Raw genomic sequence first — 27,076 nt, 5'->3', positions numbered from 1 at the left:
TGGGCCACGGCAGTGAAAGCCCGGAATCCTAACCTGTAGGCCACCAGGGAACTCCCTGGAATTCAAGTTTTATAAAATCCAAACCTAATTTAATTTATTATTGATTATTAATGACTTGTTATTGAGGAAGAATTCCTGGCATATTGGCATTTTGAAATGGAAGCGTAAGCAGAGGACAGTTATTAAATGCATTTTTCTTTTCTAAAATGAGTAATACCTCTCATTTGCTCTTTAGTCTTGGCATATATCATATGCATTGGTATACAGAATTTATTTAATATATTTCTTCTAAAACGAGTTATTTGGAGTCCTTGATATGCATAAAACTGTTAGGTATAGTATGAGATTTTTAGAAGTACAGTTTAAGAAAGTAAGACTATTTTAGAATATGTTTTATCCATAGTAGTTAAAATAAAACATATGGATGCTTAAAGGAGTAAATAAGCTCAGCTATCGATACTTTTCCCCTGAGTCATTGAATTACTGTGTTATTACTAATTAAGCATTAGTGTTTACCCTCAAGGAGCTACAGTCCAATTGGATAGAGAAACCTTAGCACACAAAATATTTAAATAATGGTACATAGTAGAATGTGATCAAATATCAAAATAAGTGGTATAAATATTAGAAATATCTTTTTTGATATTAGCAAGATACCAAAAATGAACCAAACAAGTCCAGGAGGAGTCATAGATTTAGGGCAAATCTGAAGTCAAAACTCAAACCACTGGCTTCATGATATCAAAAGTATCTCTTTGCACTGCATTGCTACAGAAGTTTGGTAGGCCTCGTGAAGAAGGTAGGATTTAAAAGGTAATTAAATTCAAGAAAGAGAGGACATTACAGGCATATCTCATTTTATTGAGCTTCACAGATACTGTGTTTTTTACAGATTGAAGTTTTGTGGCAACCCTGTGTTGAGCAAGCCTGTCAGTTCCATTTTTCCAACAGCATTTATTCACTTCAGGTCTCTGTATACTCACATTTTGGTAATTCTTGCAATATTTCAAACTTTTTCATTATTATTGTGTTTGTTATGGTGATCTGTGGTCAGTGATCTTTGATGTTAACTATTGTAATTGTTCTGGGGCACCATGAACTGCACCCATACAAGACAGCGAACTTATTCCATAAATGCTGTGTGTGTTCTGACTGCTCCACCAACTGGCCATTCCACCATCTCTTTTCTTCTCCTTGGGCCTCCCTATTTCCTGAGACAACGATATTGAAATTCGGCCAATCAATAACCCTACAATGGCCTCTAAGTGTTCAAGTGAAAGGAAGAGTCACACATCTCTCACTTTAAATCAGAAGCTACAGATGATTAAGCTTAGTGAGGAAGCCATGTCAAAAGCTGAGACAGGCCAAAAGCTAGGCCTCTTGTGCCAAAGAGTTAGCCAAGTTGTGAATGCAAAGGAAAAGTTCTTGAAGGAAATTAAAAGTGCTACTCCAGTGAACACATGAATAATAAGAAGGTGAAACAGCTTTATTGCTGATATGGAGAAAATTTTAGTAGTTTACAGAGATCAAATTGGACACCATATTTCCAAAGCCTAATCCAGAGCAAGGCCCAAACTTGCCTCAATTCTAAGAAGGCTGAAAGAGGTGAGAAAGCTGCAGAAGAAAAGCCTGAAGCTGGCAGACATTGGTTCATGAGGTTTAGGGAAAGAAACCATCTCCATAACAGAAAAGTGCAAGGTGAAGCAACAAATGCTGATGTAGAAGCTGCAGCAGGTTATCCAGAAGATCTACCTAAGATCATTAATGGTAGCTACACTAAACAACAGAATTTCGATGTAGACAAAACAGCCTTATATTGGAAGAAGATGCCATCTTTCATGGCTAGAGGAGAAGTCAGTGCCTGGCTTCAAAGCTTCAAAGGACAGGCTGACTCTCTTTCTAGGGGCTAATGCAGCTAGTGACTTTAAGTTGAAGCCAGTGCTCACTTACTACTCTGAAAATCCTAGAGCCCTAAGATTTATGCTAAGTCTATTTTGCCTATGCTCTGTAAATGGAACCACAAAGCCTGGATGACACCACATCTGTTTACAACATGTTTTACTACATATTTTAAGCGCACGGTTGAGACCTACTGCTCAGAAACAAAGATTCCTTTCAAAATGTCAGTGCTCATTGACAATGCACTTGGTCACTCAAGAACTCTGATAGAGATGTATAGTGAGATTAATGTTGTTTTCATACCTGCTAACACAGCATCCGTTCTGCAGCCCATGAATCAAGGAGCAATTTCAACTTTCAAGTTTTATTGTTTAAGAAATACATTTTGTGATTGGAGTGACGTCAGCAATATGGCAGAGTGAAAAGCTACCTTTGTCTCACCCCATCAGTCTACAACCAGTAAAACATCCAAGTACAACAAAGGTACTTCCGCTCAACACACCAGCACACTGGAGAATCCACATATTGGTACATCTAAAGGTGGGTGGACTGAAACACATAGAGGAGGTGAAAACAAGGGAACAGCAGAGGTGGTGCCTGCAAAACCCAGCCCTTCAGCCACAGCAACTGAGTCTGCAGCCCCAGAGAACCCGATAGTAGCAGAGGAGGGAGGTACACATGATTCCAGCCTCCTGGCCCCAGCAGCTCCTGTGGCCACGGGTAACTGGGAAACAGTGGCAGTGGGGCCTGAGACCCTGTCCCTCCAGCTGCTGAGGCGCCAACAACTCCAGGTCCATTGTGGCAGAGCCCCACGAACCTTACAATACCAGACACAGCAGAGGCACCCACGCAACCTCAGCTCCCCTCCCAACTCTCCTCATTCCCCTCCCCCCTTGGCAGTGGAGCCTGCAATTCATGGGAGCCCAGATGAGATGGCAGAGCCTACCATCTAGATGCACCAAGCAGCAACACCAGTGACAGTGGGAGAAGGAAGGTACCAACGACTCCAGAGGCACAAGGTGCAATAATGAGGGCAGGGAGTCGCACCTCTAACAGATGAGGTGGAAGGTGGAAAGGGCAGACTCTCAAATAGAGCCAGAGGCGCCTCAGGTAAAAGAAACCAAAAACCTATGCTATAGTGCCACCTACTGGAAAACAAAAGAAAAGGCCTCTAATCTCTAACCTGTCCCTACTTCAAATGTACCGGCAGAGGAACAACTCATCTAGCACCATGAAGAACCACAGTGACAGTGTACCACAAAAAGCAAATGATGATTTTCCAGAAACCAAACTGAAAGATACAGAATATTGCGATTTGATAGAGAATTCAATATAGCTGTCATGAAGAAACCCAGTGAGCTGCAAGAAAACTTAGAAAGGCAGTTCAGTGAGCTCAGGAATAAAATTAATGAACAGAAGGAGTACTTAACTAAGAGAGTGAAACTCTAAAAAAGAACCAAACAGAAATTCTGGAGTTGAAGACCTCAATAAATGAGATGAAGAGTGCATTTAAAAGCATTGGAAATAGAGCAGACCATATGGAAGAGAGAATTAGCAAGCTTGAAATGGTACAAGTAGGACAGGAAAGAGAAGATATTTTAAAAATGAGGAAATTCTAGAGAGCTATCCAAGTCTTTTAGGAAGGGCAACTTTAGGGTAATGAGTATCCCAGAAGAGAAGAGAGGGAGAAGGGAGCAAAGCATTTATTTAAAGAAATAATAGCTGAGAACTTCCCAAACCTGGAGAAGAAACTGGGTATACAAGTTCATGAAGCCAAGAGAACACCTAATTACCTTCTCTAAGACAGATTGTATTAAAATTGTCAAAAGTCAATGACAAAGAAAGAATTTTAAAGGCAGCTAAGGAAAAAGGGATGATAACCCACAAAGCTACCTCATTGGGCCATCAGATTTCTCAGCAGAAACTACAGACCAGGAGGAAGTGGAGTGACATTCTCAAAATACTGAAAGGTAAAAGTCATCACTCAAGAATACTCTATCCAGCAAACTTATCATTCAGATATGAAGGAGAAATAAAGACTTTCCCAGACAAACAAAAGCCAAGAGAGTTAATCAACATTAGACCTGCCTTACAAGAAATGTTGAAATGAGCTTTTCTACCAGAAACAAAATGGCAAAAAGTACACAAAACTTTGAGTAAGGCGATAAGTAGACAGAATCAAAAGTTGCAAGTCTTTATCACAATAGGTTTTTAAACACTTTGTTATAGCATAAAGGTTAAAGGGGGAAAGTGTTGAAAAAACAAATATAGCTGCTTCAATTCAGTAACAAACTCTCAACATAAAAAGGGATAATTTGAGACAACAAAAATATAAAAGGGGAAGAGGAAAAGGATGGAACCTACATAGGTAAATGAAGATAAGATCCTATCAGCAGAAAAAGGACTATTTTATCTATGAGAGGTTTCATACAAACCCCATGGTAACCACAAAACATAAATCTAGAGTAGAGACATGAAACATAAAAAAAGAGGAAAGTATGAAAAACAGAAAACGTCCAAACCAAAATGGCAGACAGAAACACAAGGAAAAAAATAAAACAACAATGGATATATAGAGCAACCAGAAAACAAAAGCTAAACTGGCAGTGCTAAGTCCTCATCTGTCACCTAAAATGTAAATGGATTGCATTCACCAACCAAAAGACACAAAGTGGTTGGATGGGTTAAAAAAACAAGACCCAACTATATGCTGCCTCCAGGAGCTCAGCTCTAAAGACAAACATAGGCTCAAAGGGAAGGAATTTCCAAGAAAATGGAAATTGACAGCAACACAGTAATAGTAGGGGACTTTAACATCCCACTTGTGTCAGTGGATAGATCATCTGGAGAGAAATTGAAGGAAACAGCAGAACCAGATGGATTTCATAGACCTATACAGAACATTACATTCAAATGCAGCAGAATACATATTCTTCTCAAGTGCACATGGAACTTTCTAAAGGACAGACCATGAGCCACAGAACAAATCTCAATAAATTTAAAAAGATTGAAATCATATCAAGCATCTTTCCCAATCACAGTGGTATGAAACTAGAAGTCAACTACAAGAAGAAAGGTAGAAAAATGACAAGTATATGGAGACTGAACAGCATGCTACTGAAGAGCTATTGGGTCAACAAAGAAATCAAAGAAGAAATTAAAAGTTACCTGAAGACAAATGAAAATGAAAATATGACATACCAAAAAAATCTATGGGATGCAGCAAAAGCAGTACTAAGAGGGAACTTTATAGCAATACAGGCCTACCTCAAGAAACAGGAAAAATCTCAAATAAACAATCTAACCTTACACCTAAAGGAACTAGGAAAAGAAGAACAAATGATGCCCAAAGTCCACTGAAGGAAGGAAATAATAACAATCAGGGTGGAAATAAATGAAATAGAGACTAGAAAGACAGTAGACAAGATCAGTGAAAATAAGAGCTGGATCTCTAAAAAGATAAACAAAATTGACAAACCTTTATCTAGACTCACCAAGAAAAAAGAGAGAAGGGTCTGATAAATAAAATCAGAAATAAAAGAGGAGAAATAACAACGGATACCACAGAAAAACAAAGGATTGTAAGAGAATATTATGAAGAATATTATGAACAAATTGGACAACCTAGAAGAAATGGACAAATTCTTAGAACCATACACCCTTCCAAGACTGAATCATGAAGAAATAGAAGGACCAGACAGCTTCACAGTGCATTCTACCAAACATTCAAAGAAGATTTAATGCTCAAAGTCTGCCAAAAAATTGAAGAGGAAGGAACGCTTCCTAACTCATTTTATGAGGCCAACATCACCCTGATACCAAAACCAGACACAGACAACACACAAAAAAGAAAATTATAGGCCAATATCTCTGATGAACATAGACACCAAAATCCTCAATAAAATATTAGCAAACCAGCTGCTACAGTGCATTAAAAGGATCATACACCACGATCAGTGGGATTTATTCCAGGGATGTAGGGATGATTCAACATACACAAAGCAACCAACATGGTACACCACATTAACAAAATGAAGGATAAAAACCATATGATCATCTCAGTAGATGTAGAAAAAGCATTTGAGAAGATTCAATATCCATTTTTGATAAAAAGTGTCAATAAAGTGGGTATAGTAGAAACATACCGCAAATTAGTAAAGGCCATGTATGTCAAACCCACAGGTAACATCATAGTCAACCATGAAAAACTGAAAGCTATCCCTTTAAAATCAGGAACAAGACAAGGATGCCCCCTCTCACCACTCTTATTCAATATAGTATTGGAAGCCGTAGTCAGAGCAAATAGGCAAGAAAAAGAAATAAAAGGCATCTAAATTGTAAAGGAAGAAGTAAAATTGTCACTATTTGTGGATGACATGATTTTTTATATAGAAAAGCCTAAAGAATACACTAAAAAACTATTAGAAATAATAAACAAATGCAGTAAAGTTGCAGGATACAAAATCAGTGTACAAAAATCTGTTGCATTTCTATTATACATGCTAGCAGTGAGCTAGCAGAAAGAGAAATTAATAAAACAATCCCATTTACAATTGCAATAATAAGAATAAAATACCTAGCAGTGAATTTAGCCAAGGAGGTGAAAGACCTGTACACTGAAAACTATAAGAAATTGCTGAAAGAAATTGAAAAAGACACAAGTAAATGGAAAGATATTCCATGCTCATGGACTGGAAAAATTAACATAGTTAAAATGCCCATACCTAAAGCAACCTACAGATTCAATGCAATTCCTATCAAAATCCCAAGGACATTTTTCACAGAAATACAACAAAAAATTCTTATATGGAACCACATAGAACCCCAAATAGGCAAAGCAAACCTAAGAAAAAAGAACAAAGCTGGAGGTATCACACACCCTGATTTCAAACTATATTACAAAGCTGTGGTAATCAAAATAGCATGGTACTGGCAGAAAATAGATACATAGATCAGTGGAACAGAATTGAGAGCCCAGCAAAACACCCAGGCTTCTATGGACAACTAATATTCAACAAAGCAGCAAAGAATATACAATGGAGAAAGGATAGTCTCTTCAATAAATGATGTTAGGAAATTGGACATCCACATGCAAAAAAAAAATGAAACTAGACCACTATCTCATACCATACACAAAAATCAACTCAAAATGGATTAAAGACTTGAATGTAAGACCTGAAACCACAAACGTCCTAGAAGAAAACCTAGGCAGTACAGTCTTTGACATCCACCTCAGTAATATCGCTCTAGATATGACTCCTTAGGCGAGGGAAACCAAAGCAAAAATAAACAAATGGGACTACATCAAACTAAAACGTTTCTGCACAACAAAGGAAACCATCAACAAAATGAAAAGACAGCCTACCAAATGGGAGAAGATATTTGCAAACGGTATATCCAATAAGGGGTTAATATCCAAAATAAATGAGAATTCACACAACAACAACAAAAACCAACCCAATTAAAAAGTGGGCAGAGGAGCTGAATAGACATTTTTCCAAAGAAGACATTCAGATGGCCAACAGACACATGAAAAGATGTTCAACATCATTAATTATTAGGGAAATGTAAAACAAAACCACAATGAGATATCATCTCACTCCTGTTAGAATGACAATTATCAAAAAGGCAAGAGAAATAACAAGTGTTAGAGGATGTAGAGAAAAGGGAACCCTCCTACACTGTTGGTGGGAATGTAAATTGGTGCAGCCACTGTGGAAACAGTATGGAGATTCCTCAAAACTTTAAGAATAGAACTAGCATATGATCCAGCTATTCCACTTCTGGGTATTTATCCAAAGAATATGAAAACACTAATTTGAAAAGGTATGTGCACCCCTATGTCCATCGCAGCATTATTAAAATAGCCAGGATATGGAAACAACCAAAGTGCCCATCAACAGAAGAGTGGACAAAGAAGTTGTGGTGTATACATGTATACAATAGAATACTACTCAGCCTTAAAAAAAGATGAAATCTTGCCATTGTGACAACATGGATGGACTTTGAGGGTATTATGCTAAGTGAGATAAGTCAAACAGAGAAAGTCAAACACCGTATGATTTCACTCATGTGTGGAATATAAAAAAACAAAGACACACAAAAACAAAACAAATGAACAAAACAAACCAAATAAAAACAAACAGGTAGATACAGAGTAGTGGTTACAGAGGGGAAGGGGAGAGTGAAATGGGTAAAGGGGATCAACCGTATGGTGATGGATGGGAACTAAATTTTTGGTGGTGAGCATGCTATAAGGTATATAGAAGTAGAAATGTAATGTACACATGAAACTTTTATAACGTTATAAACCAATGTTAACCTAAATAACATAAATAAATAATGAAAGTAAATTTTTTAAAAAAGAAATACATTTCGTATTGTTATAACTGCCATAAATAGTGATTCCTCTGAAGGATCTGAGCAAAGTAAATTGAAAACCTTCTGGAAAGGGTTCACCATTCTAGATGCCATTAAGAATATTTGTGATTCATGGGAAGATGTGAAAATATCAGCATTAACAGGAATTTGCGTGAAGTTGATTACAGTCCTCATGTATGACTTTGAGAGGTTCAAGACCACTGTGGAGGAAGGAACTGCAGATGTGGTGAAAGTAGCCAAGAGAACTAGAATTAGGAGTGGAATCTGAAGATGTGACTAAATTGCTGTAATCTCACGATAAAAACACAATAAAACTAATGAGGAGCTGCTTCTTATGGATGAGCAGAGAAAGTGATTTCTTGAGATGGAATCTACTCTTGGTGAAGATGCTATGAAGATTGTTGAAATGACAACAAAGGATTTAGAATCTTACCTAAACTTAGTTGATAAAGCAGTGGCAGGGTTTGAGAGGATTGACTGCAGTTTTGAAAGAAGTTTTCCTATGGGTACAATGCTATGAAACAGCATTGCATGCTACAGAGAAATCGTTCATGAAAGGAAGAGTCAGTCAGCGCAGCAAACTTCATTGTTGTCTTATTTTAAGAAATCGCCACAGCCACCCAGCCTTCAGCAGCCCCCACCCTGATCAGTCAGCAGCCACCAACATCGAGGCAAGAGCCTCTGCCAGCAAACAGATTAGGACTCGCTGAAGGCTCAGGTGATGATTAGCATTTTTTAGCAATAAAGTATTTTATAATTAAGGTATGTATATTGCTTTTTTTAGACATATGCTATTGCACACTTATTAGACTACAGTATAGTGTAAACATGACTTTTATATGCATTGGGAAACCCCAAAATTCGTGTGACTCACTTTATTGTGATATTCGCTTTATCGCAGTGGTCCAGTACCAAACCTGCAGTATCTCCGAGGTATGCCTGTACTAATTTTTCACAGATTTGGCAGAGACACGGGGTTGAGTGGTTTGTTGAGAGGATGGTGAGGAAATTGGACTTGATGGAAGATGTATGCGGTGAATAGTGAGAGACTAAGATTGCAAAGTTATAAAGAAAAAGGGTTGTATATATTTGAATCCCGAGCAGAGTCATTCATATAGTCTTAATCTATAGGTAAGTGATTGCTGTTTTTCGAACGGGGGGGAGTATGGTAAAGCTAGAATTTGAGAAATGTTAGCCTGGAATTTATTGAAGGGAAGAAATGTGGAATTAGGGAGACCAAGTTACTGTAATTTCCCAGAAATCGAGTGATTGGGCCTGACCTAGGCTTATGACCATGGAATACAAATAAATGCACAGATCCTAAGGACAATTTAAAAGAAGTACTGACAGGAGTTTGACCAGGTCAAAACTTGAATTATTTTTGGTCAGTGTATTGATAATATAGAGGTTAGTGAGGAATGAAGAAAGAAAAAAGTGGGGAGAGAGGAGTCAAAGATAATGTGTACTAGGAAGAAATACTGATACTATAAAAATTTTTGTCAGAGGCCATATATTTCTCAAGTGGTAGTTTAAGTCTTTATATTTAATTCATATAATGTAAAAAAGAATACTATGTTAATATATTTTCTATGTAATTGCAGGTCTTTACAGTATGGAAATCAGTTCATATATCAATCAATGCCACGAATGTTATCACTATGGCTTGATTTTGGTGCTAAGGCATATGAATGGGAAAAAGGTATAATTTTTTTGGTAAAATTTTTAAGGAACTGAGAAGAATTATAATTTACGTGAGAGCAAGAAACCAAATGTTAAAAAAGAGGAGAAAGACTAAGCATAGACTTTTTTAAGTAGTTGGAGTTGCAGGGCCTGCAAGTGTAAATCTGTTTGTTCCTTGGTAAACCTAACACATTTTGAAAAATATTAGTTTAAGCCAAATAATGTACCTTAAAAATTACAATGGATTGTGGCTTGTTCTGTTTGCTTCTAGTGAAAATATATGTATATGTATAGCTGATTCACTTTGTTATACAGCAGAAACTAACACACTGTTGTAAAGCAATTATACTCCAATAAAGATGTTAAATAAATAAATAAATAAAGTCTGTTTAAAAAATTTAAAAAAGAAACGGGCCTTGAGTTTTTCAGTGGACTTAAATATTTTTTCCTACCTGGACAGAGAAAAGTATCTTTTCACAAATTGGCAAGTGATCTAGCTTTGGACATGGGAATAACATATATCTTAAAGCTCTTTTTAAGACAAAAATTTTTTTCTGTGAAATTGATACACTGTTTTATTTTTTACTGGTATTTTTAACTTTGATTTCTTTTTCCAGCTGGCCGCTCTGATCGTGTACAAATGAGAAATGATTTAGCTAAGATAAACAAAGTTATCACAGAGCACACAAATCACTTAGCTCCATATCAATTTTTGACTGCCTTTTCACAATTGATCTCCCGAATTTGTCATTCTCATGATGAAGTTTTTGTTGTCTTGATGGAAATTATAGCCAAAGTGTTTCTGGCCTATCCTCAACAAGCAATGTGGATGATGACAGCTGTGTCAAAGGTGATATATTAATCACAATAGTGTCTTTTTCCATTTTAATGCTAATATGTAGATACAAGTTCCAGGGTTTCTCTCTTATGTTAGATTTGTAACAAGAGAATAAATTTTAAGTATTTTTAAAAAGAAATTATAGCACTATGTCTCATTATAAAATTCAGAAATATTTACTATATCAAATGAAGTGACTAGTATGTTTAAGATTGAAGGATTTATCATGTGTTTTCTTTATGAAGTATAGTAAACTGTTAGTGCTTGGTATAAAACAGTAACCTATTTTTTTTCCAAGTTTTTTAATCCAAAGTATCAGAACTATTAACACTAGAAAATTTTTATTGCATTATTAATAGGAATGTACAAATTGGTAAATATATTGAATTAATAAATATTTTAGAGAATTTAGAAAATACAGAGAAATATAAAAAAGAAAATTAAAATTCACTGTTTATATCATTAATATTTTGATGTATTTTTGTATGCTTATTATCTATGCATATTTTAACACTAAATTTGGATTGCATAGATATGTAATTTCATATTTTTCACCTAAAATTATTACCATAATCATGTTCCCATGTTATTAAATATCCTTTGAAGACCCAATTATTTTAATTTTATAAAATTCTATAATGGTTAGCCATCTATAATTTATTTAACTGTTGTTGATCATTAAGGTTGTTTACTTTCTTTGCTGTTACAAAACATCTAGACACATCTATATTTATTCTCATTTCTGATTATTTCTTCAGGATAGATCCTAAGAAGGGAATTCATCAGGTCGCAGGATAGCAGCATTTTTATGGCTATTGATAGTATTGCCAAATTGATTTCCAGGAAATTTCTGTCACTGTAAACTCTTCATCATGCATACTGTTTAAGTTGATTTTTGTCAATCAGAAGTTTTGTTATCTTTTAAAAATCTTCTAACAATTGCATTTAACTTTTTTTTTTTTTATGACAGTCTTCTTATCCCATGCGTGTAAACAGATGCAAGGAAATCCTAAATAAAGCTATTCATATGAAAAAATCCTTAGAAAAGTTTGTTGGAGATGCAACTCGCCTAACAGATAAGCTTCTAGAATTGTGCAATAAATCGGTACCATCATAAATCTTACTACTTATAGACCAAGTTAGATGAAACTTCTATATGATTTCAGCTGGTTTTATTTCATTTGATTAATTAAATTTAAATTCTCATATGTGTTGGTATACATATATATCAAAAGTTATCAAATTGTATACTTTAAATACGTGCAGTTTACCTTAATAAAGCTGTTTTTTAAATTTCTAACATATGTCCCTCTCTCAAACGTCATCTAAATTTCTAAAAGTTCTTCTTAATGTAAATTCTTCTGAGAGTAAATTATCCATATTTATTAGAAGTTTTGTTAAATAGAGGATATGAAATATAAGTATATAAAATACTCAGTTAAAGTTCTCTCTGTGATTGTTTTCTGTCATATCTTTGAACTTTCAAAACTCATATACATTAACCTACATACATGAGAGGAAAGAAGACTGGAGCTTTGGGTTTCATCCTTTCAGTAACATTTCATTGTCTACCAGGGAACAAGCACCGTGCCTAAGGGAAACAAAGATGAATAAGACATGTTCTCCTGCCTCGAAGTGCTCACAGTCTCATAGGAAGCCACTCAGATGGTTATCATATAGTGTATAGCTACTTTTTTCAGTAGGTTTATGACTAGAATATGGACATGCTTATAGGAATGAACTAGTATTCTACCCAAGGAGTTGGAGGGAAAAAAATCCTGAAGAATGTGTAGGAAAGGTAAAAGTGGGGGTAGGGGTAATTATAAGGAGGGACAGACTCTATAAGGTAAATAACTAGACTTCATTTTACAAATATTCACTCTATCATCTATTTACAGGTGAGAAAATATAGACTACTCTATTTCTCACCTTCCCTTCCAATAAACATGTTGAAAGTATAATCTGTTGTTGTTATCTGCATTAATCCTGTTTGTCCTCTGACACCCTTGACATTATGAAAGATAGTGTTATGATAATGGCCAACATCGATTAAACACTGGCACTTTTCCAAGTGCTTTACTTGTACAAACTTCCAGTTCTCTATGTGAAACCTTTGTGGCCAACTACATTTAGAAATTCAGGATTTTTTAGATTTTTAAAGGTAATGCAGTACATATACTTTTTATTAAGTAGCATCAGTAGGGGTAATCTGGTAGAGTATCCTGTAATCAGATACATAACTATTTCTTCAGTGAAACATATTAATCTTTGTACTAAGTGAGAAGTTCAGATATCTTTTTGCTGCCAAATGAGATTTGGTACAAACAAAAAATTTTGATTTACAGAGCTCTTTGGAATTTGTAACGTGTGATAACAAATCGTAGGCCGCTATTACCTACCTTAGTCATTTAACATCCTATAATGTAGGTACTATTTATTGATGAGTAAAAGTACAGAGAGGTTTAAATGAGGTGATGTATTTTTAAAAATTAGAAAAGTATAGACTGCTGAGCCATTGTAATTAAGATATTATAGAAGTGAAATTTTTGTTGTGAGTAAAAGTAAGCATTCTATAATTCAAGGTAAACAGAGAAATTAAAATGTACTACTTTTTTTCCCCCCAGGTGGATGGAAGTAGTTCCACGCTGAGCATGAGCACTCATTTTAAAATGCTTAAAAAGCTGGTAGAAGAAGCAACATTTAGTGAAATCCTCATTCCTTTACAATCAGTCATGATACCCACTCTTCCATCAGTTCCAGGTGCCCATGCTAACCATGAGCCATTTCCTGGGCATTGGGCCTATATTGCAGGCTTTGATGATACGGTAAACTGCAATTTTATATAACTGTAACTATGCTTTTAAAATTAAGTTGAAATTTCAAATTAAGTTTAAAAGTGTTTTTCTCAGAGACTAAGTGGATTTTATTTGCAAAGAAAAAATGATTGGAAATACAGAAAAGTAAAACTATATACTGATTAAGTGATAAAAATCTTACATTCAACCTAGTATTTTGATTTTTTCAGATGTTCATATTGTTTTAGTAAGACTAAAATCTTTTTTTTTCCATAATTTGATATTTCCGTATTCATCTTTTTTTTTTTAATTTACTTTATTTATTTATTTATTTACTTATGGCTGTGTTGGGTTTTCGTTTCTGTGCGAGGGCTTTCTCTAGTTGTGGCAAGCGGGGGCCACTCTTCATCGCGGTGCGCGGGCCTCTCACTGTCGCGGCCTCTCTTGTTGCGGAGCACAGGCTCTAGACGCGCAGGCTCAGTAGTTGTGGCTCACGGGCCTAGTTGCTCCGCGGCATGTGGGATCTTCCCAGACCAGGGCTCGAACCCGTGTCCCCTGCATTGGCAGGCAGATTCTCAACCACTGCGCCACCAGGGAAGCCCCCGTATTCATCTTTGTCCTAAAAATGGGGAACAGAAAGAGAACGAAATACAGTTTTTGTTTGTAATTTGTATTTTGGGAGGAAGTGAATTTCAGCTAGGAAGAGCTTGATTCTTTTTTGTTGTTGTTACTATCGTAAAGAAAAGCACTTCTGAGTAAATACTTTTGAAAACTCTGTATTTATTCCAGTACTTCTGTGGCTCAAAACATTTGTTTAACTGCTGCAGACCAGTTAATAAGCCACATAATGAAATCATTCTTGTTACTTATAGTCATGCTTTGTTTTTAACTTAATATTATTCAACTTATTTACTTACATCTTTAGTTGGACATGATATTGGAGGCGTTTCTTTTGTCAAAAATCAAATTACTTTCCATTGATAAACATTTCTTACCATTAAAGAAATTTAAAAACCATCTTAGGTTCTGCAGAAAAGTCCTAAGAAAATGTTTCAAAAATCTTTTAAACATTGTGGCTGCTTTAAGAGGCTGCCTAAATTTGAATGTGTATTTACTTACACTGCTGACAGAGTAATCCTTTTTTTTATATAAATTTATTTGTTTGTTTTTGTTTTTGGCTGTGTTGGGTCTTTGTTGCTGTGTGCGGGCCTTCTCTAGTTGCGGCGAGCGGGGGCTACTCTTCGTTGCGGTGTGCGGGCTTCTCATTGTCGTGGCTTCTCTTGTTGCAGAGCACGAGCTCTTGGCATGCGGGCTTCAGTAGTTGTGGCACATGGGCTCTAGAGCACAGGCTCAGTAGTTGTGGCGCACAGGCTTAGTTGTTCCATGGTGTGGGTTGCTCCATGGCATGTGGGATCTTCCCAGGCCAGGGATCGAACCTGTGTCCCTTGCATTGGCAGGCGGATTCTAAACCACTGCACCACCAGGGAAGCCCCAGACAGAGTAATCCTTTTACTTCAATAGCCATTTCTAATGGGTGAAAATGTGTCTCTATTTATGTCCAACCATTCTTTTCATAGATCATAATTAAGATAAATTATTAAAATAATAAATTTGCTACATGTTATTATATTTTCCTTTTTATTGTGTTAGGTCACACAATATTTATGATATACATAGAAGTTTAAACAAAGAATTTTGACCTTTATTTATATATAACTCATTATCTTTTAGGTAGAAATTCTTGCTTCTCTTCAGAAACCAAAGAAGATCTCTTTAAAAGGATCTGATGGAAAGTTCTACATTATGATGTGTAAGCCAAAAGATGACTTGAGAAAGGATTGTAGACTAATGGAATTCAATTCCTTGATTAATAAGGTTTGGATATAGTTTGCTTTTATTTTAGAATTGCCATAATTACTATCAATGAGATATGGGCAAATAGATCTCTTAAAAAGAGGAAATGAAGTACACTGCCTTTTTCATTTTCACTTCATTTGTTTTATTGGGATAAAATATACGTAACATAAAATTTACCATCTTAACCATTTTTAAGTGTTCAGTTCAATTCAGTGGCATTAAGTACACTCACATTCTTGTGCAACCATCCCTCTCCAGAACTTTTTCATCTTCTCAAACTGAAACTGTATACCTGTTAAACAGTAACTCCCTATTCCCCTTCCCCCCCAGGCTCTGGTAACCACCATTCTACTTTCTGCCTCTATGAATTTGACTACTCTAGATACCTCATATAAGTGGAGTCATATAGTATTTGTATTTTACTGGCTTTCTTCACTTAGCATTATGTCTTCAAGGTTCATCCATGTTATAGCACATCAGAATTTCTTTCCTTTATAAGGTTGGATAGTATACAATTGCATGTGTATACCAATTTTGTTTATCCATTCACCCATCAGTGGATACGTGGGTTGCTTCCACTTTTTGGCTATTGTGAATAATGCTGCTATGAAGATAAGTGTACAGATAACTGTTCAAGTCCCTGCTTTCAATCTTTTGGATATGTGCCCTGAAGTGGAATTGCTGGTTTCACTTAATTTTTTTAAAATAAGATACTTTTGTTATATTGAGAAAAATGTATAAGACATATTAACAAAGGAAAATATTTTCTATTTAATGTTTAAATTATCTATAATATACTTTTTCTATCAGATTTATGTTTTATGTTTTGATGCTAGAAAAAAAAATGTTAGGTTCTGTTTTTACCAACACACTTTTTAGAGGTGATCATTAGTATTTTTTTCAGTTCTGTTGGTAAGTGCTTGATTTCTATCTCAGAGATGATATGAGAAATCTCACTAAAGGGTTATTATAAATGTATGGTCTTAGGGGTTTTGAATTATTCTCTAGCCAGGTATTTATAAGTGCATAGCATCTGTTTTCCCATTGGTAAAAAATTAAACCATACTGTGAAAACTTTATTGTTTTCCTATAAGCTCTTTGTTCTTCCTCTCTATCCCCTTCCTGCATTTTACTGGTACCTCTTTTATTAGCAGGAAAAAGTTATGGACCTTTAACATAGAAAAGAAATAGCAGCAGATGAGTTCATTTTTTTAAAAAGGAGAATTATGGTTTGTGCTTAGTTTAACCAAAATAATTTAAAAATTAATACCACAATAAAAACCCATTTCATAGGTATTAAGGGAAAGAATATTTTTATTTAAAATGTTGTTTGGTAAATTGGTTACTTAATTCACTGATATTAAACCATCAGTATGTTTGTCCCAAAGCTCCCTGAGTGTGTTTCTAGTTGGGAGTATCAGGTGGCCTGGCTTTAATTTATAAATTTATCTTAATCAGCCTTGTTACCAATTAAGTTGTTTCATTACCTTTCCCCCACATTAACATGGTCAAATAAAATAGCCTGATTGTGAAAAACTCGTCTCATTACGTTGGTCTAGGAGGCCATATACTGATCTTTACATGTGATTCTCATGCCATACTATTTGGCTAACATTTATGTAGCCTATGTATTCCTAAAGTTTAAAATGTATTTTTGGTCAGTGATTGTGCTTTAGAATTTGACAGGTTACAATTATAGATGTGTGCTTAGTTTGTTTATTTCATACAGTTCCAGAATTAAACAAAATACTGTTTATCCTTACCTAGTATATTTCAGGATTAATCAGATGAGATGTGTAAAGCTTTCTTCTGCTAGGAGATAATTTTTCAAATGAAGCTATAATATTAAACTGTAAGAGTAAGATATATGTTTTGGGGATATCATAAAACTCATACTTTTCTGTTCATGCATTTTTTTAGTTAAAATTAAACAGCATTCTCTGCGCCCAAGGACTTACCGTTTCAGTAATATCTTAGAAGCAATTTTTAAAGAGTATTTTCTCATTGTTAAATATATAACTATAACATTTTTGAACCCAGTATTGTTGTCACATTAATACTGAATAATTAAAAGAAGTACTTACCCAAGGCATTTTTAATGATTTGGAAATAAATTAAGGATACTGTCCCTGTAGTTTCCTGCTCTACCTTTCTGAAGAATTATTCGCCTATACTATATAATAAGCTTTTATGGACATTATTTTGCTATGAAATGAACAATCTTTAGATAGGTTTGACATAACATTTAGACATTTTTAACTTTTAAGTTTATGTGTTTTTTTTTAATAGTGCTTAAGAAAAGACGCCGAGTCTCGTAGAAGAGAACTTCATATTAGAACATATGCAGTTATTCCACTGAATGATGAATGTGGGATTATTGAATGGGTTAACAACACTGCTGGCTTGAGACCTATTCTGACCAAACTATATAAGGAAAAGGGTACTAAAATTAATTCTTACGATATAAGTATATAATATGGGTATAATAGCTGCTAACATATAATATAGGTATAATGGTTATTATCATTGTACATTTTTGGGTATAAGCCATAGTAAAATTTCTTGGTACTATTGATATTTACAGAAGTAGTTAAGTGATTTCTTCTTTCCTTCCTTGTGTTTTAATTCTTTCTCTATCTTTATCCCAAAAGGATTTGAGGTAGCTTACAAAAATGTATATGAAAATGTGTTTTTCTAGGAGTTATGTGTAAACTAGACTTCAGCAAATAAGTAAATACATTGTGGCTAATGAGAGCTAGTTTTTCATATTAGAGAAAGAAAAAGAAAGGGAAAGCTAGAATGAAACCGGAAGTGTTAGAGTCTCCCACTGGCCAAACCTGGGATAACTTGAGCACCAAAATAAATAATAATAGTATTAGATTATAACCCATGGAATAAAATAGACAGGAGTCCACACTTATGTAAACAAATACTTGAATGAATAAATAAATAAATAGGAAGGTAGGAACAAGTTCTTCCTTAGAGTAGAATTACAATGAATAAATGTAGACGAGATGATGAAAACAGAAAATTGCCAATTAGTAAATATCACAGTAATAATTGTTGCAGGCAGTGATTATCAATGACTGCTGAAATTCGTTGGCAAAAGTATGATGGAAAATAGGTTATTTGCAGAGTCTCAAAGTATCTCTCCACCAGATACTTATTAATTACAAAGGGGAAAAAGTAGTAACTTTACAATGAAGAAACAAAAATATAACAGGTCAGAACTCCTTAAAAATTTCATGGTAATAAAAGACAAAAACAGAAGTTTCCCAGATTTGAGGACATTAAGGAGACATGACAACTGAATGCAGTAAGGGATCCTGAATTGGATCCTGACCCAGAAAAAGGATGATAGTGGGACAATTGGTAAAATTTGAATAAAGTCTGAAAGTTAGTTAATAATACTATGAAAAAATAATTTCTTGGTTTAGGTAATTGTATTCTGTTATGAAAGAGATGAACACTGACAAAATCTGGGTGATGAATATATGGGAACTCTGTATAATTTTTGCAATTTTTGTAAGACTAAAATTATTTCAAAATAAAAAGTTTTATAAATGTTTATGATGCAATACATTAAAAACAAATAGATCAAGTTACTAGAGTAAAGTAAAAAATAAGTATATTAGTTCCCTAGGACTGCCATAACACATTACCACAAACTGTTCACAAACAACAGAAATTTACTCTCTCACAGTTGTGGAGACAAGGAGTCTAAAATCACTGTGTCAGTAGGGCCACAGTATCTCTCAAGGCCCACAATATCTCTCAAGGCCCAAGGGGAGAATCCATTGCATGCCTTTCTGTAAGTTTCTGGTGTTGCCAGCTATCTTTGACATTCCTTGGCTGTAGATGCTTCACTCCATTCTCTGCCTCTGTCATCACACAGCATTCTCCTTAAGTCTGTAGGTCCCTGTTTTCTCTTATAAAAATATCAGTCATACTGTATTAAGGGCTCACCGTAATGACCTCATCTTAACCTGAATACATGGGCAAAGACCTTATTTTCAAATAAGGTGACATTCACAGGTGGCAAGGGTTATTTTTTTTGATGGATAAAATCAACCCACAGCATTAAGTAATATTGATAAATTACTATATTATGGGTATTATGCTAAGTATTTTGTGTGCATCAGTTTTTTTTTATTATTGTTAACAAGCCTAATTATCACTATTTTATGGACAGTGAAGTAACTTAATCCAAGTTACTAATGTGTTGTAGAGCTGAAGTTCAAACACACTTGAATCTGATTTCAAGGAACTTGCTATTGACTATTTTATTTAAAGATGAAATATTATATAAGTGTTAGTTATTGCTATTGGATTTTTAAAAATATATATATTTTTTCCATCCTATCATGAACATAGTTGAACTGTGCAACATTTGAGGCTAAAAATCTCTAATCTCAAACTTGTCTATGGAAATTTTAGCTGAACCTTGGGTCCAAAAAGCACCAAACCAAGGTGGGCCTAAAAGGCACTTTATAGACTGGAGTCATGTCAACCATATAATACAAACTCACAAATATATCAGAAGGAAATTTTCTTCTGCTTCCACATATGATTTGAATTGTACAAGATTAGTTTTAAAATCAGGTATGCTATGAATCTTATAGGCTAGCCTTCACACAGAGTCAATTATTTCAGAGCACCATTGTAGGTTTCTTAGTAATGATTCAGTGTGGACCCATACTGCCTGCTGATTAACAGAGAGATCACTGTAAATTTAGTGAGGGCTGTAGCATTTTTACATGCAGGGGCACTATTCACATTGGATTTATTCTGAGTGGTATCTTCTGGTATGTGTGGTCTTACTTGGCATTGATTATCATCAACAAGAGGGCTCACTCTAGATAAGTATTAAGTGAAGATAATGTGTTTATTATTTTCGTATAATATCAGAAGAAAGTTTACCTATGCATAATTGAAATGTTTCCATTTATTCTTGCTTTTGAATAAAAGTAGATATTTCCTGTCCTATTTTCACCAAAAAAAAAATTGCCCCTTTTCTCATTTGGCTTGTGTGATTAATGGAAATCACTCTACCTTGCAGGAGTTTATATGACAGGGAAGGAACTTCGCCAGTGTATGCTACCAAAATCGGCAGCTTTGTCTGAAAAACTCAAAGTATTCCGAGAATTTCTCCTGCCCAGGCATCCTCCTGTTTTTCATGAGTGGTTTCTGAGAACATTCCCTGATCCTACGTCATGGTAAGTTACCAAAAATATAATACATTGTTATGGTTAGATTTTTTAAAAAAATATTTTAGATGTATGTTGCCCCATATGATACAAGGATACTTGATAGGCATTGTGTTTCCTTTAGGTACAGTAGCAGATCAGCATACTGCCGTTCCACCGCCGTTATGTCAATGGTTGGTTATATCCTGGGCCTTGGAGACCGTCATGGTGAGAACATTCTCTTTGATTCTTTGACTGGTGAATGTGTACATGTGGATTTCAACTGTCTCTTCAATAAGGTATGTGATATGACCTACTGTAGTTAATTGTATGTTTTCTCCTAATTTCCTTTCCTCAACAACTGTTCTTCCTAGACATACCTGTTAGTAGCAGCTATAGTCACACTGAGAGTTTGTTGACTGGTTTTGATCAGTGGATCCCATAGCCCTCAGTAAAGCAACTTAGGTTGGAGAGAACTCAGAAGAGTGATATAGTAAAACTAGCACTGAACTTGAAGTCCAAAAGCATAGATCCAAGTTCTGACTTATTAGTTCTTGGTTATATGAACATGGGGTGTTCATATAATATATGAACAGTTCATTTTACTGAGACTCAGTTTTAGAGAGACAGAGTAGTTTAATGTGATTGTTTCCAAACCTGGCAGCAGCATCTAAGATTTTTTTTTTTTTTTTAATGCAGATACCTAGGAAACATCACAGGAAATTCAGATTGTGTAGGTCCAGCTGGGGTCTGGGAATAAATTGAGGTCATTCGACTCTCCTTAAGGCCCCCCTCCAATTTTCCAATGTTATGATCCTGAAAGGCAGACTAATTATTAAACCCACTTTTTCCTTCATCCTCATTCTCTATGGGTTGCCGTCTGCTATCACAGGAAACCAAGAAAGGTCACAGACCCAACTGAAAACAAATCAAAGATAAACCACTGGTATAGGGGATTCATACAAGAGAGGAATTTAGGGAAACTGACTGGAGGGATGAAAAAGCCCTAGGAAAGGCAGGTGTTACAGTATGGAAGAAAATAAATGAACTGGACTTCATTATATTACATGTTACACTTCCTGTCTCAGGGATTGTGAGCATCTAACACTTGGCTATTTCTTTTCCCGTCCTGTTTTAAACTGAAAGTCTTAAAGAAAAGAAGAAAATTATGAGAGTATTTTGTTTGTACTTCATACTATTCAAGAAGGACATTAAGGGAGTTAATATAAGGCTAAATATTGAATGCCTAAATATTGCTCTATAATGCTATTCACTTCAGTAATTCAGTGAAAGATTAATCCACCCATCCTCTAGATCTTACCCAAGGAGTTGTGTTTCAGCTCCTCAAAAGCAAAGGTAGAGAGTCATATGGCTCCTTCATGATGTAGGCCTGTAACGTAAGTTGCAAGTACAACTATTTTGAGGGTATGTTTGCTCTCTCCTAAAAGCTTTAAATTTTTTGCATAAAGATTTTTAAATTCCAGCATCTTTACTTTTTAATGAAATGCATTGTTTTAAGGGAGAAACCTTTGAGGTCCCAGAAATTGTTCCATTTCGCATGACTCATAATATGGTTAATGGAATGGGTCCTATGGGAACAGAAGGTCTTTTTCGAAGAGCTTGTGAAGTTACAATGAGGCTGATGCGAGATCAGAGAGAACCTTTAATGAGGTAATCATCTATATTTTGTAAACAATTTAATAGTAACTTTGAATGTGATTATTGGTTTCTAAGTTGTTTTCTTTATATAGAGCTACTTTGTACTGGTTGAAGTAGATTTTTTTTAATAATAGCTTTTATTAAGATATATTTTACATACCATAAAATTTAGTCTTTTTTTTTTTCTTAATTTATTTTTGGCTGCATTGGGTTTTCGTTGCTGCTTTCTCTAGTTGCGGCAAGTGGGGGCTACTCTTCCTTGCAGTGCGTGGGCTTCTCGTTGTAGTGACTTCTCTTTGTTGCGGAGCACAGGCTCTAGGCACACGGGCTTCAGTAGTTGTGGCATGCAGTCTCAGTAGTTGTGGCTCGCAGGCTCTAGAGCACAGGCTCAGTAGTTGTGGCGCACAGGCTTAGTTGCTCCACGGCATGTGGGATCTTCCCAGACCAGGGCTCGAACCCGTGTCCCCTGCATTGGCAGGTGGATTCTTAACCACTACGTTACCAGGGAAGTCCAAACTTCAGTCTTTTAATATATATACTACGGAGGTTTCAGTATATTCACAAGATTGTGCGACCATCACTGCTATCTAATTATGAAACATTTTCATCACCTCCAAAAGAAATTAGCAGTCACTCCCTAACTCTACTCCCCACCATCTCCTAGCAACCACGAATCTCTTTCTGTCTCTATAGATTTGCCTATTCTGGATATTTCATATATAAGTAGAATTATACAACATGTGGCCTTTAGTGTCTCTGTTCTTTCAGTAGCATGATGTTTTTAAGGTTTATCTATGCTCTAGCATGTATCAGTACTTCATTCTTTTTTATTGTCAAATAATATTCTATTATATGGATATACCACCTTTTGTTTATCCATTCATCAGTTAATGGACATTTGGGATTGTTTTGGCTATTGTGAATAGCGTGGCTGTGAACATCTGCGTACAGGTTTTATGTGGATATATGTTTTCAGTTCTCTTGATTATACCTATGAGTAGGATTCTGGATATGTTAACTCTAAGCTTAACATTTTGAGGAACTTTCAAACTGTTTTCCAAAGCAGATGTATTATGTTATAGTCCCACTAGCAATGTCTTAAGTGTTCCAGTTTCTCCACATCCTTACCAAAACTTGTTATTGTCTATCTATATTATTTTATCTGTCTTGCTGGGTATGAAATTGTATTTAATTGTTGTTTTAATTTGCATTTTCCTAATGACCAGTTATGTTGAACATCTTTTCATGTTTACTGGTCACTTGCATAACTTCTTTGGACGAATGTCTATTTAAATCCTTTGACTGTTTTTTTTAAATTTTTTTATTTTTATTTTTTTTTAAACTTTGGGTTTATTTATTTATTTATTTTTATGGCTGTGTTGGGTCTTCGTTTCTGTGTGAGGGCTTTCTCTAGTTGCGGCAAGTGGGGGCCATTCTTCATCGCGGTGTGCGGGCCTCTCATTATCGTGGCCTCTCTTGTTGCGGAGCACAGGCTCCAGACGCGCAGGCTCAGTAACTGTGGCTCACGGGCCCAGTTGCTCCGCGGCATGTGGGATCTTCCCAGACCAGGGCTCGAACCCATATCCTCTGCATTGGCAGGCAGATTCTCAACCACTGCGCCACCAGGGAAGCCCTGACTGTTTTTTTAATTGGATTATTTGTCTTTTTTTTTTAAACATCTTTATTGGAGTATAATTGCTTTACAATGGTGTGTTAGTTTCTGCTGTATAACAAAGTGAATCAACTATACATATACCTTTATCCCCATTTCTCCTTCCTCTGGTGTCTCCCTCCGACCCTCCCTATCCCACCCCTCTAGGTGGACACAAAGCACCAAGATGATCTCCCTGTGCCATGCAGCTGCTTTCCACTAGTTATCTATTTTACATTTGGTAGTATATATATGTCCATGCCACTCTCTCACTTCGTCCCAGCTTACCCTTCCCCCTCCCCATGTCATCAAGTCCATTCTCCACATCTGCATCTTTATTCCTGTCCTGCCCCTAGGTTCTTCAGAACATTTTTTTTTTTTTTAGATTCCATATATGTTAGCATATGGTATTTGTTTTTCTCTTTCTGACTTACTTCACTCTGTATGACAGTCTCTAGGTCCATCCACCTCACTGCAAATAGCTCAATTTTGTTTCTTTTTATGCCTGAGTAATATTCCATTGTATATATGTGCCACATCTTCTCTATCCATTCATCTGTCGATGGACACTTAGGTTGCTTCCATGTCCTGGCTATTGTAAATACTGCTGCAATGAACATTATGGTACATGACTCTTTTTGAATTATGGTTTTCTCAGGGTATATGCCCAGTAGTGGGATTGCTGGGTCATATGGTAGTTCTATTTTTAGTTTTATAAGGAACCTCCATACTGTTCTCCATAGTGGCTGTATCAATTTACATTCCCACCAACAGTGCAAGAGGGTTCCGTTTTCTCCACACCCTCTCCAGCATTTATTGTTTGTAGATTTTTTGATGATGGCCATTCTGACTGGTGTGAGATGATATCTCATTGTAGTTTTGATTTGCCTTTCTCTAATGATTAATGACGTTCAGCATTCTTTCACGTGTTTGTTGCCAATCTGTATATCTTTTTTGGAGAAATGTCTATTTAGGTCTTCTGCCCATTTTTATTTATTTATTTATTGATTCATTCATTCATTCATTCATTCATTCATTTATGGCTGTGTTGGGTCTTCGTTTCTGTGCGAGGGCTTTCTCCAGTTGCGGTGAGCGGGGGCCACTCTTCATCGCGGTGCGCAGGCCTCTCACTGTCACAGCCTCTCTTGTTGCGGAGCACAGGCTCCAGATGCGCAGGCTCAGCAGTTGTGGCTCACGGGCTTAGTTGCTCCGTGGCATGTGGGATCTTCCCAGACCAGGGCTCGAACCCGTGTCCCCTGCGTTGGCAGGCAGATTCTCAACCACTGCGCCACCAGGGAAGCCCCTTCTGCCCATTTTTGGATTGGGTTTTTGTTTTTTTTGGATATTGAGCTGCATGAGCTGCTTGTAAATTTTGGAGATTAATCCTTTGTCAGTTGCTTCTTTTGCAAATATTTTCTCCCATTCTGAGGGTTGTCTTTTCGTCTTGTTTATGGTTTCCTTTGTTGTGCAAAAGCTTTTAAGTTTCATTAGATCCCATTTGTTTATTTTTGTTTTTATTTCCATTTCTCTAGAAGGTGGGTCAAAAAGGATCTTGCTGTGATTTATGTCATAGAGTGTTCTGCCTATGTTTTCCTCTAAGAGTTTGATGGTGTCTGGCCTTACATTTAGGTCTTTAATCCATTTTGAGTTTATTTTTGTGTATGGTGTTAGGGAATGTTCTAATTTTGTTCTTTTACATGTAGCTGTCCAGTTTTCCCAGCACCACTTATTGAAGAGGCTGTCTTTTCTCCATTGTATATTCTTGCCTCCTTTATCAAAAATAAGGTGACCATATGTGCGTGGGTTTATCTCTGGGCTTTCTACCCTGTTCCATTGATCTGTATTTCTGTTTTTGCCAGCACCATTTTTGAAGAGATTATTTTTCTCTATTTAATTGTCTTGACATTTCTGCTGAAAATCAATTGACCATACATGTAAGGGTGTATTTCTAGATTCTCAGTTTTATTCCATTGATCTGTATGTCTAACCTTATGCCAATAGCACATTCTCCTGATTACTATAGCTTTGTAGTATGTTTTGAAGTCAGGAAGTGTGAATCCTCCGACTTTTTTTTCTTTTTCAAGACTGTTTGACTGTTATGCGTCTCCTGCATTTCCATATGCATTTTAAGATCATCTTGCCAATTTCTGCAAAGGCCACCCTGGATTTTGATAGGAATGGCATTGAATCTGTAAATCAGTTTAGGGTGTATTGCCATCTTAAGTCTTTTGATCCATGAACATAGGATATCTTTCCATTTATTTAAGTCTTCTTCAATTTCTGTCAACAATGTTTTGTAATTTTTAGTTTGCAAATCTTGTATTTAACTTTTTAAAAATGTGTTCCTAAGTATTTCTAAATGGAATTTTTTTCTTAATTTCATGTTTGGATTGTTCATTGCTAGTGTATAGAAATATAACTAAATTTGTATATTGATCTTGTATCCTGCAACCTTACTGAACTCATTTATTAGTTGTCATAGTTATTTTTGCAGATACCTTAAGATTTTCTCTCTACAACAAGAGGTCATCTGTAGATAGGGATAGTTTTATTTTTTCTAATCTAATCTCAGTGCCTTTTCTTTATCTTGCCTAATTGCCCTAGCTAGATCAATGTTAAAGAGCCATGTTGAGACATCTACATCCTTGTCTTTTTCCTAATCTTAGGGGTGAAGAAGCCAGTCTTTTACCATTAAATATGTTAGCTGTGGGAAGTAGTTTTTCAAAAAGACATTTAAAGCTCATTTATTCACTTTTTTATTTAAAACCTGTCTACCAGGCATTATGGTAAAATACATTGGATAGTTTAGACGTAGGCAAAGGCAAATTCTCTGAAGGAGGAAGCATAGCATTTTCTGAAATGGTAGTAATGTGTTTTGTAAGAGTATTACCATTAGCTTCTTATCCTTCAGTAGTTATCCTTCACCTAACTGTTGACATTAATGAGAGTTCTTTTTACAAAGATAACATTGTATTATTACCATAATATTTGTTTCCATTTTAGTGTCTTGAAGACTTTTCTACATGATCCTCTTGTGGAATGGAGTAAACCAGTGAAAGGGCATTCCAAAGCACCACTGAATGAAACAGGGGAAGTTCTCAACGAAAAGGTTAGTAGAAGGTGTAGCTTG

The 27,076-nt window shown here is 35.6% G+C and overlaps 1 protein-coding gene across 5 annotated transcripts in view; it reads left to right on the top strand.

The window, feature by feature from the left end:
- Window positions 1–27,076, top strand: part of ATR (ATR serine/threonine kinase) — a 106,398-nt gene that overhangs the window by 77,803 nt on the left and 1,519 nt on the right. For 3 of the 5 annotated variants that reach the window (XM_068546033.1, XM_068546031.1, XM_068546034.1), the window contains 12 exons: window positions 893–989; window positions 9,182–9,213; window positions 9,882–9,979; window positions 10,578–10,810; window positions 11,769–11,903; window positions 13,423–13,623; window positions 15,325–15,468; window positions 17,740–17,890; window positions 20,510–20,666; window positions 20,782–20,935; window positions 22,156–22,307; window positions 26,950–27,055. In XM_068546033.1, the coding sequence (XP_068402134.1) occupies window positions 893–989; window positions 9,182–9,213; window positions 9,882–9,979; window positions 10,578–10,810; window positions 11,769–11,903; window positions 13,423–13,623; window positions 15,325–15,468; window positions 17,740–17,890; window positions 20,510–20,666; window positions 20,782–20,935; window positions 22,156–22,307; window positions 26,950–27,055 (1,660 nt within the window). Of the gene's footprint in view, window positions 1–892; window positions 990–9,181; window positions 9,214–9,881; window positions 9,980–10,577; window positions 10,811–11,768; window positions 11,904–13,422; window positions 13,624–15,324; window positions 15,469–17,739; window positions 17,891–20,509; window positions 20,667–20,781; window positions 20,936–22,155; window positions 22,308–26,949; window positions 27,056–27,076 lie in introns of those variants that run through there. The other 2 variants (XM_068546032.1, XM_068546035.1) reach the window with 2 other exon arrangements.

Source organism: Eschrichtius robustus, chromosome 6 (assembly GCF_028021215.1).
Source record: "Eschrichtius robustus isolate mEscRob2 chromosome 6, mEscRob2.pri, whole genome shotgun sequence".
Taxonomy (NCBI): Eukaryota; Metazoa; Chordata; class Mammalia; order Artiodactyla; family Eschrichtiidae; genus Eschrichtius; species Eschrichtius robustus.
This window is presented reverse-complemented; position numbering and strand designations above follow the sequence as displayed.